This window comes from Mesoplodon mirus (genome assembly GCF_964341445.2).
Source record: "Mesoplodon mirus genome assembly, chromosome: 14".
Taxonomy (NCBI): Eukaryota; Metazoa; Chordata; class Mammalia; order Artiodactyla; family Ziphiidae; genus Mesoplodon; species Mesoplodon mirus.
The window spans coordinates 19,169,303-19,182,032 of NC_138990.1; the positions used below are offsets into that span (position 1 = coordinate 19,169,303).

A 12,730-nucleotide genomic window follows, 5' to 3' on the forward strand; every position below is an offset into this window, starting at 1 on the left:
GCCTGAGAGGTTGTTTTTAACTGGTCTTCCAGTCCTGGCTTCACCAGAAAACTGTTAGATCTAATAAACAAATTCAGTAAAGCTGCAAATACAAAATTAACATCCGAAAATCAGTAGTGTTTCTATGCAATACCAATGAATTATCTTAAAAAGAAATAAAGAAAATAATCCCATTTATAATAGAATAAGAACAACAAAATGCTGACAATTAAATTTAACCAAGGAGGTGAAAGATTTCTTTACTGAAAACTACAAGACGCTGACGAAATAAATGGAAAGAGACACAAATAAAAGGAACAGTATCCTGTGTTCATGAATTAGAAGAATTTATATTGTTAAGATATCCATACTACCCAAAGCCTCTATAGGTTTGATGCAATCCCTGTAGAGATTCCAAGGGCAATTTTTACAAAAAACAGCCGGTTTCTGAATGCTAATGCAAACACCACCCACACAACCTCAGCAGGCAGAATAAAATCCCCACTGGTCAGGGTTCAGGATGCATATGCTTCTTCAAATTTGACACAGTGATCGTGAAAACTCAACTCTGACAGGATTGGCATGTGAGGAAAATTGATGAGGGCAGAACATCTAAGAAACAGAAGCATCCAGGATGGGCAGGGTAATGCTTCAAGGAGGTGCCAGAAATCAGCCAGAAGCATTGAAACATCTCTATAAGTAATGACAGAACCAATCTCATGCTGCCGTCAAGGTGAAATAGCTCAACTGGAAACAAGAAGCCAAGGCTGGTGCTGCAATTCAAAGTATGATCTTCCAAGGAGAAATACCGGATATGGACCAAAAGACACCATTGCCTGTATAACAGTGTTGCCAAAAAGTATCATTTATCAGCCAGACTTTAATGACAGTACATTTCTTTATCATTGGCAAAGACAACCAATCAGAAATCAGACAGAGACCTCTCCTAGGGAATTCAGGTTTTCATATGGCATTTTTTACTATTTTCATTCTGCTCCTAGACTTAGGATAAAAAGGAACCTGGCTATTACTGAAGTTGGTGAGAAAAATGAAATGATTGGGATAACAGACACCAAAAATCATAGTGAAGGGCTCCTGGCTATAAAATACATAAGAAAATGGCTGCGTATCAGAGATATAAGAAACAGTCACACGTTAATAAACACAGGAACTAGTTAAACTGAGTAGCAACAAATCCCGGAGTACTTAGCCTCTTGATAAAATGAAATTTCTCTGGAAAATTTGCCAAAAGCTTTAAGTTTGCCTCATACAAAACTGCTTTCCGGAAACAGAGATCTCAAAGGACAACTTCACCTGTCATTTTCTGAAATCAGATTTTTCCCTTTCTGGCCATGCATTAGTGCCGATGACAGCAGTAGAATCTAACCACAGCACATTCTCGTATCTGTGTAAATATGTCATGAGTCCATGTGTCATTATTATCTCTCCCAAGCATATCCATCGCATTTTAAATTATTCAATAGCAACAGATTTTGAACTAATGTAATTACAGTCTCAAAGTCAAGATGCAGGTGACATCAGGGTAAATTCTATAAAGATTCTCTGCAGGCCATTCAAAAGAAACGGATTTTCCTCAATTCATCATCCTTTTTTGAAGGAAGCAACCAAACAGAAGGAAGCGTTATTAATTATTAACCAGACAGTAATTTCTATCTTACACCATTTCATGTAATAGAAGAAACAAGGATTTGGGAACAAAACAGAGATCTGGGTACACATACAGCCTCTTCCATTATGCACAGACTGCCATTAACTTCTTTGGCGCTTGCTATCATTTATCCTAACACATAGTTTGCTTATTTATTTTGTTTTTTATTCTCCTCCAGTTAAAGGTAAGCTCCATAAGAACAAATATTTTTGAATGTTTATGTACCACTATATCTGTCTTGCATATAGTAGCTACTTACTATATATTTATTGAATCATTGAGAGAACCACTCCCCAGAGGATTTCCAGCTTGTCTCACCCCTTGTAGAGAGTAGTAGGAGCATTATGTGTGGAGGAGTAGAAATATGCACCCAGATGATAATGATTATACTGTCTCTGACCAACAGGATCAAACACAGTCCCTGAATTTATAGAGATTATATGATAAATACTTTTACAAATCAATGTAAACTTTCAAGTATGTATTAACACTTTATGTAGGCCTGTAAATTTTACATCTTCAAGAAAATACCTCATGACCTATGGATAATTTGAAAATAAACTAAATAACACCTCATGTTCACCAAATATTTTACCAATTAATCAAGAAGGTTTTTTTTTAAAAAATCTACTCTCTGGTTGAAGATATAGGCTTTAATATTTAAATTATAATTTATTTAATAAATTGTATGAAACTTTGCACACTGGTGCTCAGTAAATTAATATCACCTCAAATCAACTGACAATCTGAGAATCTTCTTCATCTCATTATATTATTCAACAAATGTTTATAGGGTCTCGCATATGTTCCCAGTATGAGTCTAAGAAATTAAAAAAATAGTCCTGAACAACAGAGGAAAAATTCCTGCTCCCATAAAATTTCTCCTCTCAAAAAGTTTATTTTTTGACTCTAGGGAGATGGAGTTAAAAAATATATAAACATAGGTATAAAAAGTAAATGTATAGTAGACTAGTAGATTACTAATTGCTGGAAGAAATAATTCAAGGCCAATTATATGAATAATAAAGTAAATATTCTGTTGGATTGGGTGGTTAAAAAAGGTCTCTCAGAGGAGGAGATATTCATAAAAACACCTGAGTGAAAAGAGAAAGGAATCATGAGAGAACCTGAGGAAAGAGCTTTCTGGTCAGAAAAAAAAAAAAAAAAAATGATGTGAATTCATCCGGGGGCTGGACCGCGGTTCTCAGCAGCCTTCACTGGAAACCCAGGAAACGCGTATCAGACCCACTCCACGTCCTAACTAACCTGAAGCAGTGTCAGAACTCACCTCGGAGCTCCTTCAAACTATGAAGCCTTGTCCCCCAAGTGGTTCTCCTCTTTGGGCTGGGGGAGGGGCAAGGCTGTCCAGATCATTATGGTTTGTCACCCTCACTCTGTCTCCATGGAATTGAAAGTCACTCCACTACTCTAAGTTGTGAGAGTTTGCTCTTTATAGCCTCCCTGTAGCAATCTAGACGCTGTTCTCACTTATTCTGTCTTTTCCACTCTCGGACTATCTTGACTCCAGCTAACCGTGAAGCCAGAAGGCCCGCAGATTTCCCCTTCCCTCTCCAGCACAAAGCGAGGTGCTGAATAGGTAAGACACTCCAGAAACTTTCCTTGGTTATCCTGTCCTTTTTCAGTACTGTAAGTCATTCTCTACTTATCATCCTGTCTGATTTATTTTCCAAGTTTTCTTCTCCAGGAAGAAGGACGGGGTAATAGCACCTAATTCCATAGGCCCTGAGATGGGAGTCAAGACGACTGTGCCCCCCAAAATGGACAAGTAGATCAACGGAACAGAATCGAGAGCCCAGAAATAAACCCACACACCTGTGGTCAATTAACCTTCAACAAAGAAAGCAAGAATAACAATGGAGGACAGTCTCTTCAACAAATGGTGTTGGGAAAGCTGGACAGCTACACATAAATCAATGGAGTTAGAACACCCGCACACACCATACACAAAAGTAAACTCAAAATGGTTTAAAGACCTAAATATAAGACATGACACCATAAGGGAGATAGATATTGGGAAGCAGCCGTATAGCACAGGGAGATCAGCTCGGTGCTTTGTGACCGCCTGGAGGGGTGGGATAGGGAGGGTGGGAGGGAGGGAGATGCAAGAGGGAAGGGATGTGGGAAGAGATGTATATGTATAACTGATTCACTTTGTTATAAAGCAGAAACTAATTAAAAAAAAAGACATGACACCATAAACTCCTAGAAGAGAACATAGGTAAAGCATTCTCAGACATAAATCATAGGAATATTTTCTTAGGTCAGTCTCCAAAGGCAAAAGAAATAAAAGCAAACATAAACAAATGGGATGTAATCAAACTTAAAAGCTTTTGTACAGCAAAGGAAACAATCAACAAAACAAAAAGACAACCTATGCACTGGGAGAAAATATTTGCAAATGATGCGACCGACAAGGGGTTAATATCCAAAATATACAAACAGCTCATACAACTCAATATCAAAAGAATAAACAACCCAATCAAAAACTGGGCAGAAGACCTGAATAAACATTTCTCCAAAGAAGCCATACAGATGGCCAACAGGTACATGAAAAGATGCTCAACACCACTAATTACTAGAGAAATGCAAATCAAAAGTACAATGAGGTATTGCCTCACTCTGGTCAGAATGGCCATCATCAAAACGTCTATAAGTAATAAATGCTGGAGAGGGTGTGGAGAAAAGGGAACCTTCCTACACTGTTGGTGGGAATGTAAATTGGTGTAGCCACTATGGAGAACAGTATGGATGTTCCTTAAAAAACTAAAAATAGAGCTACCATATGATCCAGCAATCCCACTCCGGGCATATATCCAGAAAAGATGAAAACTCTAATTCAAAAAGATACATGCACCCCAATGTTCATAGCAGCACTATTTACAATAGCCTAGATGTGGAAACAACCTAAATGTCCATCAACAGATGAATGGATAAAGATGATGTGGTACCTATATATACCACTGAATACTACTCAGCCATAAGAAAGGGTGAAATAATGCCATTTGCAATGATATGGATGGACTCTGAGGGCATTATGCTGAGATAAATCGGACAAAGACAAATACTGCATGATATCCCTTATATGTGGAATCTAAAAAAGCCAAACTCATAGAAACAGAGATTTAATTGTGGTTACCAGGGCCTGGGGGTTCAGGAACTGGGGAGATGTTGGTCAAAATGCACAAACTCGCAGTTAGAAGACGAGTAAGTCCTAGAGATCTAATGCACAGCACAGTGATTACATTCAACAGTACTGTGTTACAGGGACTTCCCTAGTGGTCCAGTGGTAAAGAATCCACCTTCCAATGCAGAGGACGTGGGTTGGATCCCTGATCAAGGAACTAAGATCCCACATGCTGCTGGGCAACTAAGCCCGAGTGCCACAGCTATTGAGCTCACGTGCCTCAACTAGAGAAGAGAAAATCTGCACACCACAACTAAAGAGAAGCCCGAGCACAGAAGCTAAGATCCCATGTGCCACAACTAAGACCCAACGCAGCCAAAAAAAATAAAATTTAAATAAAATTTTTAAAAAACAGCAAAAAAAAAACCCAACAAAAAAGCCCCCAATACTGTATTATAAACTTCAAAGTTGCTAAAAGACTAGATCTTAAATGTTCTCACCCCAAAAAAGAAATGATAATTATGTGACGTGACAGAGATGTTGGCTAAGACTTCAGGGATAACCATACTGCAATACATACATGTATCAAATTAACACCATGCACAATGTTATACATCAATTATATCTCAAGTTTTTAAAAAAGCATTTCTTAGCTGTATGCCAGACACATACATCAGTTTAGATTACAAGTTTTCAGGTTAAACCTCTCTACTTAATAAAACTAGGGTATAAATAAATCACATACTAAGTCAATCAGCAAAGGATTAGTCACTATTATTTATTCTGAGAGGGAGGCAGGTGTCCTCCAGGCAGGGCCTCCTAGGCCATATTCAGGATTTTGCTATTTTTCCTAATGAAAGAGTTTAAGCAGGGGAATCCCAGGGTCTTATATGGGTTTTGAAATATTACTTCAGATATTGGATTGAGGATGAAGTCAAGGTGAGAGAGAGTGAACTGGGGAGACCAGTTGGGGGCAACTGTAGTGTATGTTCTCAGAATAGATAACAGTTGAATATGTGAAACCACACACACACATCTATCTATCTATCTATCTATCTATCATCCCTCTCTCTCTCTCTGTCTTGTCCACCCATCTGCTTATTAAACACATACACATTATATACACAATTGTCCTGTACACCCAATGGAGCTCTAAAGTACAGAGGGCCAGCTCAGCCTGCCCTTGCAGTGGAATCAGACTTACATTCGCTCCTGTTTGTTGGACGGCTTCCTTCTCAAGCTATGTCCTGTCGGTGGAGGCCGAGCTCACCAGACTGCCCCAGTCCAGACTCTGCAGGAACCAGGGCTAACCCTGCTGGATGCAGAGGCAGGCCTGCAGCTGAGGTGCCCAGTGGACCCTGCAGGAAATGGCTGGGAAGGCACCTCTTTCCTCCTCTCAGAGCGTCAGTGGCCACGCTGCTTCCTCTCCGTCTGACCTTGGTTTATGGTTCAGGCTCTGAGGGCTCCTCAGACAAACATGGTCCCCCAGGCCTACAGGAGTCTCAGGATGCATCGTGTAGACAGGGCTGGTCCTGGCTTTGTCTTCCCGCTTAGGGAAAATCCACCTCCACCCCAATGCACAGACAGGCAGAGGGACATGAGCGCACAGAATGCACCAGATCTGATGGTAAAAATGCTGCTGCAAGTTTGCAGTTCACAAGAACACCTACTTCAGAGAATGGAGGTGATTCTCATGTTTTCCAAAGGTCAAAGGATCAGGTGTCCTTGATTTACTATCATCATCGTGAAAAGTGGGTGCTTTTCTGGATCTCCCTGCTCTGTGGGAATCTCTGCAGGCCGGGATCAGGCAGGAGGAGCAGCTTCCTGCAGCCTTGCAGGCGGCCCCTTGAACTTCATGCAGGTGCTTGTCAGGGAAGTTCTTAGCCACGGACGTTTCCACCTGATGCTTCTTGAGGCTCCCGTGGCCCGAGGAGCGTGGTTCAATTCAGGGCTCTGCTCTTTGCCCGCCTTTGACCTGTTAAGTCTCTGTGCTCAACATTACCAAGATTCTGGAGGCAAAACCTACAGGGTGATGCTGCACTTGGAATGTGAGCATCAGGCAGATGAATCACACCTGGGCTGAAGCAGGTCCTGGAAAGTAGTGGACCCTGCGGGGACAACAAGCCTCACTATCTGATAATCCCTGCTTCGAGGCGTGATGCTTACTAAGGCCACAGCTAATTTTGTAGATATTTATTTACATTATATTTTAAGACTTCAGAAGCTGCCACAGTGCGAGGGAGTTAGAGTTTCATATGAGGGCTTAGATAGAGGGGTACCAGTGGGTGGTGGCTCACCCCTCCTCCTCCAGGCCAGAGTTACAAGGGTCTGGGATACTGATGCCCTTGGCCCTGGGGGTTGGGGTGGGGCTGGGTGGTCCCCTCCGGCCGTGAGCTGCCTCATCCAGGTACCCTGGTGTGCTGCACGGAGATCTGCAACTCCAAGCGCGACCTGCTGTGAAGAGGGTCTGCACACATGGCCCCAAGCGTGCCCAGCCCCAGCCCCCGAGAGGGCCTCTCTAAGCTGGATTTCTCATGGCCCCAAGCTCCTGCTGATGGCTGCCTGGGACCTTCCAGGACACGATTCCCTCCACAACCTGAGTGCTGCGGTACATCCTCTGCTCTGTATTCTGTGCCCACCTCCAGGGACAGGTGTGCTCTGGGGTCGGCGATCAACATGCCCTGCACAATGGCTGCTTTTAGGCTACCTGAATGAGGAACACCTCAGATGTCTAGAAAGGTATCTGGGAATATACTTCTAGTAACAGCAAGCTTGACTGGCCAAGAACAAGGAGACTATTCCATGAAAAAAGGAGGCACTCCTTTTCCTGGCTTCCTGCCATCCCCGATAGGGCACTGGGTCAGCTGAACTGCCTCCACCTGGATGGATGGATCTCCCATCAGCTCCCAGGGGTAAGCGACAGGGTCCTATCCAGGCTGCATTTTATGGCGCATTGTTGCTTTGATTATTACCACTTCCCCTCCTCAAAGAACTGACATATTTGTTTGCTTAATATGTTTTTCATATGTTGCATAAAGAGTCATAGCATTTTGGAGCTGGGGGTATCTTATCCCAGTTCTTAAAGCATCACTACATTACAGGTGAAGGGACTTGCCCAAGGTCCCCCACTGCCTCTGCTACTCCTGCAGGGGTGCCCTCCCATGTGCGTCCCACCCCCCACCCTCCCCAAGCTCAGCGCAGAGACACAGTGGTGGCAGGATTGGACCTCAAGCTCCACATTTTGATTTCAGACAACGGTGTTGGATACAGTGTTCCATTTTTGCCCAACTGTCCTTTCTTTGAGAGAGTTTTTGAGAAAGTGACAAGGGACTCTGGGTCTTTATTGCACACACCTCACTGGGGCAGGTAGAAATGAATTTGAAAAACAATAAATAGATTCTATGCTGCATGTGCCTTGGAGACAAACCAATGGCTCTTCCTTCACTCCCCTCCCCTCCCCCACCTCCGCCTTTGCCGTAACAAAGAGAGCTACCATTTACCCACTCGGTGTTGTACAAGACGCTGCAAATCTTTCCAACTCTCCCCATCACCCTAGGAGGTAGAAACTGCTATTCCCATTTAACAGATGAGGAAACTGAGGCTCCCAAAGGTTCAATAACTTGCCCCAAATTGCACAGCTTGGTGAGTGATAGAATTCTATTGATCTGATTCCACAGCTATATATACTCTTTCCATGTGAAAATACATTTCTACAACATACATTGCCAATGTATCTGGAACACATTGGCTCTAGGCTTTTAATTGTTTGAAATGACTTGTATTCTAAACCAAGATCAGCTTCATATTTAAGTTTTGTATCTTCTGAAGATGCGTTTAGGAGCCTAAGATATAACTGTGAAAAACCATTTGGAAGCCACATAAGAAGTTAAGATCACTTTATCAGAATAAAGTTGTCATTTCAATAATTTTTTTCAAAGTAAAAAAGAACCTTCAAAACTACCTAGTCCACCACTTAGTTTCATAGATGAGGAAAGCATGTGGAGAACCCAGTGACTTAGCCACAGTCTCGGAGCTGGTGAGACCGAGAGCCAGGCCCAGAACCTGCCCCCTGGCCAAGTGGCAAAGACACTGCTTTGCATCTCAGGGCCCCGTTTAAGTCACAGCCTCCCTGCCATGTGCAGAGGACCTGGATGGGGGAGGCCGGGCCCTTGCCTACCTGCAGAACTCTCCTTCGGATTCCGGCAGCAGGAGGGAGGCCACGGGGTTCTTCATCAGATCAGCCACCAGGAGGTCCTTGGGTGTCACATAGAAGAAAGGAACCCCCGTGCTGTTGTTGAAGGGGCCGTCACTGACCGGCAGGCAGTTCCCAAACGGCAGTCCTGGGATCTAACAAACACCAAAAAAGGCCTTTTCAATGCAGGGTTGTGGATTGACTTGAGCTGGGAGCTTAGTCTGTGTCTCTGACCAGGAAATATAGCATTGGGGGTGCGAAGGCAGCATGGCATCACCGTGGTTTTGACAGGTCATGAATCAAAGCAAAGTGGTTACCAACCTGCCCACTTCACCCAGCGATGGCTCCAGAATTTCTATAGAGGAGCTTAGCAGTGGCATCTGTAGAGAAGGGATGGTTAGGGGATTATTCTTGAAGCGGCAGGTGCATAGCAAATACACTCTATTAAACTGAAAGTTATTTGGGGGAACGGCAATGAAAATCATGGGAGGGTGGAGAGTCACTAAAACCTTTCTCACAAGCTAGCCCTTGGGAGCCCCACTGCCTTCACCACCTCCCCCATATTTTTGGCAAGTTTGGGGATAGAATCTAAGTCTTAACCTAACATCTTACCTGGTCTTTGGACTCCAGGAACTTTCTGTTATTGTTTCCTTTAGGGTCACACCACTTTCTCACTTATTAGTCACATTTTAAAATTGTAATCAATAATATTTTAATAGTATAACTCAGCAACTTATGGGAATTTGGTTTCTTATCCTTCTAGCTTCAAGGAAGACACATTAACATGCTAAATCAATTTTTTGCTCACGATCACCCAGGAGAGCAGATGAAATTCTCAGACATGTACACAAATACTTCTTAGGTTTTTCCCAAGCCCTGCTGGGTCCAGCATCATGACCTTTACCCTTCACAGAGCGTTGCTCATTGTTACTTAGCTCAGAACTCAGGGCTGTCTTTGTCTTTGAAGTGTCGCATGACAACAGTGTGTAGAATTGTGATAAGGGGGTGGTTTTAATCTTTAAGAAAACCCAATGTTAAGAAATCCTACAAAATGCAAATATGTCATTCCCAGATCCTGTTTTTCAGCTGGTCACTCACAAAGACTCATGCTTTGCACACATGCCAGGCACGTGGTAAATGTTCTCTGCATTTATTGCATTTGGAGTATACACCAATACTGGAAAAGGGAACTACTAATAAAGCTAAGAAAAGGGATGTTGAAAGTCATAATACCTTGAATACACTGGCACTAGAGTTTTAATTGCTTGAAGTGATCTGTGTTTTAAACCAAGATCAGCTTCATATTTAAGCTTCATAGCTTCTGAAGGTATGCCTTAGGAGCATAAGATATAGCTGTGAAGAACTATTTGGAAGCTGTGAAAGACCTTAGGATCATTTCTCATCAAAATAAAGTTGTCATTTAGATTTTTTTTTTCAAAGCAAAAAAGGACCTTCAAAACTACCTAGTCCACCACTTAATTTCATAGAAGAGGAAAGCAAAGTGGAGAACCCATTGACTTGGCCACAGTCTCAGAGCTGGTGAGACCCAGAGCCAGGCCCAGAACCTTCCCCCTGGCCAATGACTTACACACTCCATAAAACAGTATTTTTTTTTTTCATGAAGTAAATAGGAGTTCAAATTACTGCCCTGTAATAAAACCCTTACATCCATCTTAACAGCCCTAAAAGCTTTCTGGAGGGTGTACACGTATGGATGTTACATCCTCATCATGTATCCACGGCATTTCCACTTCAGGTGGAATCATGTCTAACAGGTGAGTAAAACATCTGTGAAACAATGAAAGCTGCAGCTGACGACAGCGCTGTCACTCCAACATTTACACGCTTCGCTGCACACAATAAATCTCCTTTCCAGAACAGTTCTCTGGATTCCATTTTTTAAAATGCAAATTTCCACCAAAGCCCCGGTCCCCACTTGGGTTCGGGTAAGTGATGGGGCAGCTCTGGTCTATGGGCGGGCAGGGGCTGGACGCGCTACTCGGTGATGCCAAAGGCGCCTCTGGCTTCTTTTGTCCAGGTCTCTGGTCGGGCGCTGGTTATTTGCACACCTCTTTGGCCATTTCAAGACTGCGCTTCTCGACTGCGCTTCGGTCCCCGACCACCTGGCAGGAAGCCTGCTTGTCGTCCCCTCCCCCAGCACCCCCCCACCCCTCCTGCCTTTGCCAGGGTGCCAGGGTAACCGAAGCACAATCTGGCTGCATTAATTACACGCTGTTCACGCCGATCCAGCCCCCAGCGCACGTCTGCTAGACCTGGATCCGAGAGCGGGAGTGGCCCCAGGCTCTCCCTGTCCCCTGCACGCCGCTCCCCGCCGGGTGGCTTACCTTCTCGTGGGCGGACACGGTGGCCAGACAACCCCAGGCGCTGGCGTGGGCCAGGAAGCGGGCGGTGCCCGGGCGCAGCCTCGCGCTGCCCTCGCGCCGGTAGGAGAACATCCCGGGCGGCGCGGGGGGCGGCCTGGCGCGGGCGGTGCCCTCCGGGGGCGGCAGGTGAGCGTCCTCCTCGTGCGCCGAGGCCGGGAAGCTCCGCTGCCAGATGCTGCCCGAGTCTTCCAGCAGCGCGGGTAGCGCCTCCTCGGTGGAGGCGCTGTCTAGCTCCTCGTCCACCTCGTTGGTGACGGCCCAGGACACGGAGCTCACGATCACGTAGCCCGCGGCCGGGGACAGCAGGGCGCTGCAGCACAGTAGCCAGGACAGGCGGGGCCCGGGCTGCCGGCCGCGGCGCCCGGACATCTTGCGGGGCGCGCCCGGCCCCGGGGACCGCGGGCAGCGGCCCCCGACGGCGGACCGGGAGAGGGACCCGCTGCCCCCACCGCAGGCGCCCGGGGGCGGGGCCCCGGGGCCGCCCTCGCAGCCGTGCGCCGCGTGGGGAGGTGGGGCTCCGCACGCACGGCAGAGCCGGTGCGCAGTCCTCTCTGCGCGCCGGGCCCGGGGAGGCGCTTCTTTCCCGCTGGATGGCAAGGCTTCTGCAACCAGACAGGGGGGCGTTCAAATTTCGGCTCAGCGCACTCCTCCACTCACCAGCTGTGTGGCCCTGCCGAGTCACGTAAGCTCTCTGTGCCCGGTTCCTTCATTAGGAAACGCAGAAAACAGTACTTACATCATGGGAGTGAGGGATGGGAGGATGGAACGGGTTAATACTTGCAGAGGCTTAGAACAGTGCGTGGTGCGGAGTAAGCGTTATGTGCTGTGAAATAGACACAGGGTAGGGATGGTTATCATTTTATGGAAGAGGAAGGCAAGCGAACGATGAAGATTAGCGCCAAGTCCGTCTGAGGCCAAAGCCCATCCTCTTGCTCTGTAAGGACCGTGACCATCTTACACTTCGCTGTGACAAGAGGGCATTGCTTCCAGTTCATCTAAAAGCAGAATCAAATTGCTTACTACACATACACTAAAATAAAGTGGAGTCAGCAGTTCCCAGGGAGAACGTGGCCAGGCCGGCGTGGCAGAGGATTGTATGAATGCACCACCCTTAAACACATTCTCGTATTGATGGGAAGTTGGCTTGTTTCCAGTAATAAAGTTTTATGAACAGTCTTGTGTTCTGATGTGTTGGTATCTTTTATGTTCTGTCTCACTTCTCTGGGCGCCTCTGTTTTCTCCTGTTGTTGCTGTGGGAACCAACGAATGGTGGTACAGACGGCAGCAGGTTACCTCACCAACCTGCACGTCCCTTGCTTTCTGCCTCAGGGCCTCTGTGCCAACTGCCACGTGGGACACAG

The 12,730-nt window shown here is 45.5% G+C and overlaps 1 protein-coding gene across 1 annotated transcript in view; it reads right to left on the reverse strand.

Annotated features, from left to right (window-relative positions):
- Window positions 1-11,809, reverse strand: part of CREG2 (cellular repressor of E1A stimulated genes 2) — a 48,504-nt gene extending 36,695 nt beyond the window's left edge. Inside the window, exons 1-2 of the mRNA XM_082641959.1 lie at window positions 11,331-11,809; window positions 8,971-9,140 (exon numbers count right to left, since the gene is read on the reverse strand). Coding sequence (XP_082498085.1) covers window positions 8,971-9,140; window positions 11,331-11,738 — 578 coding nt within the window. The 5' untranslated portion in view covers window positions 11,739-11,809. The remainder of the gene's footprint in view (window positions 1-8,970; window positions 9,141-11,330) is intronic.
- Between the last annotated feature and the right edge of the window lie 921 nt (window positions 11,810-12,730).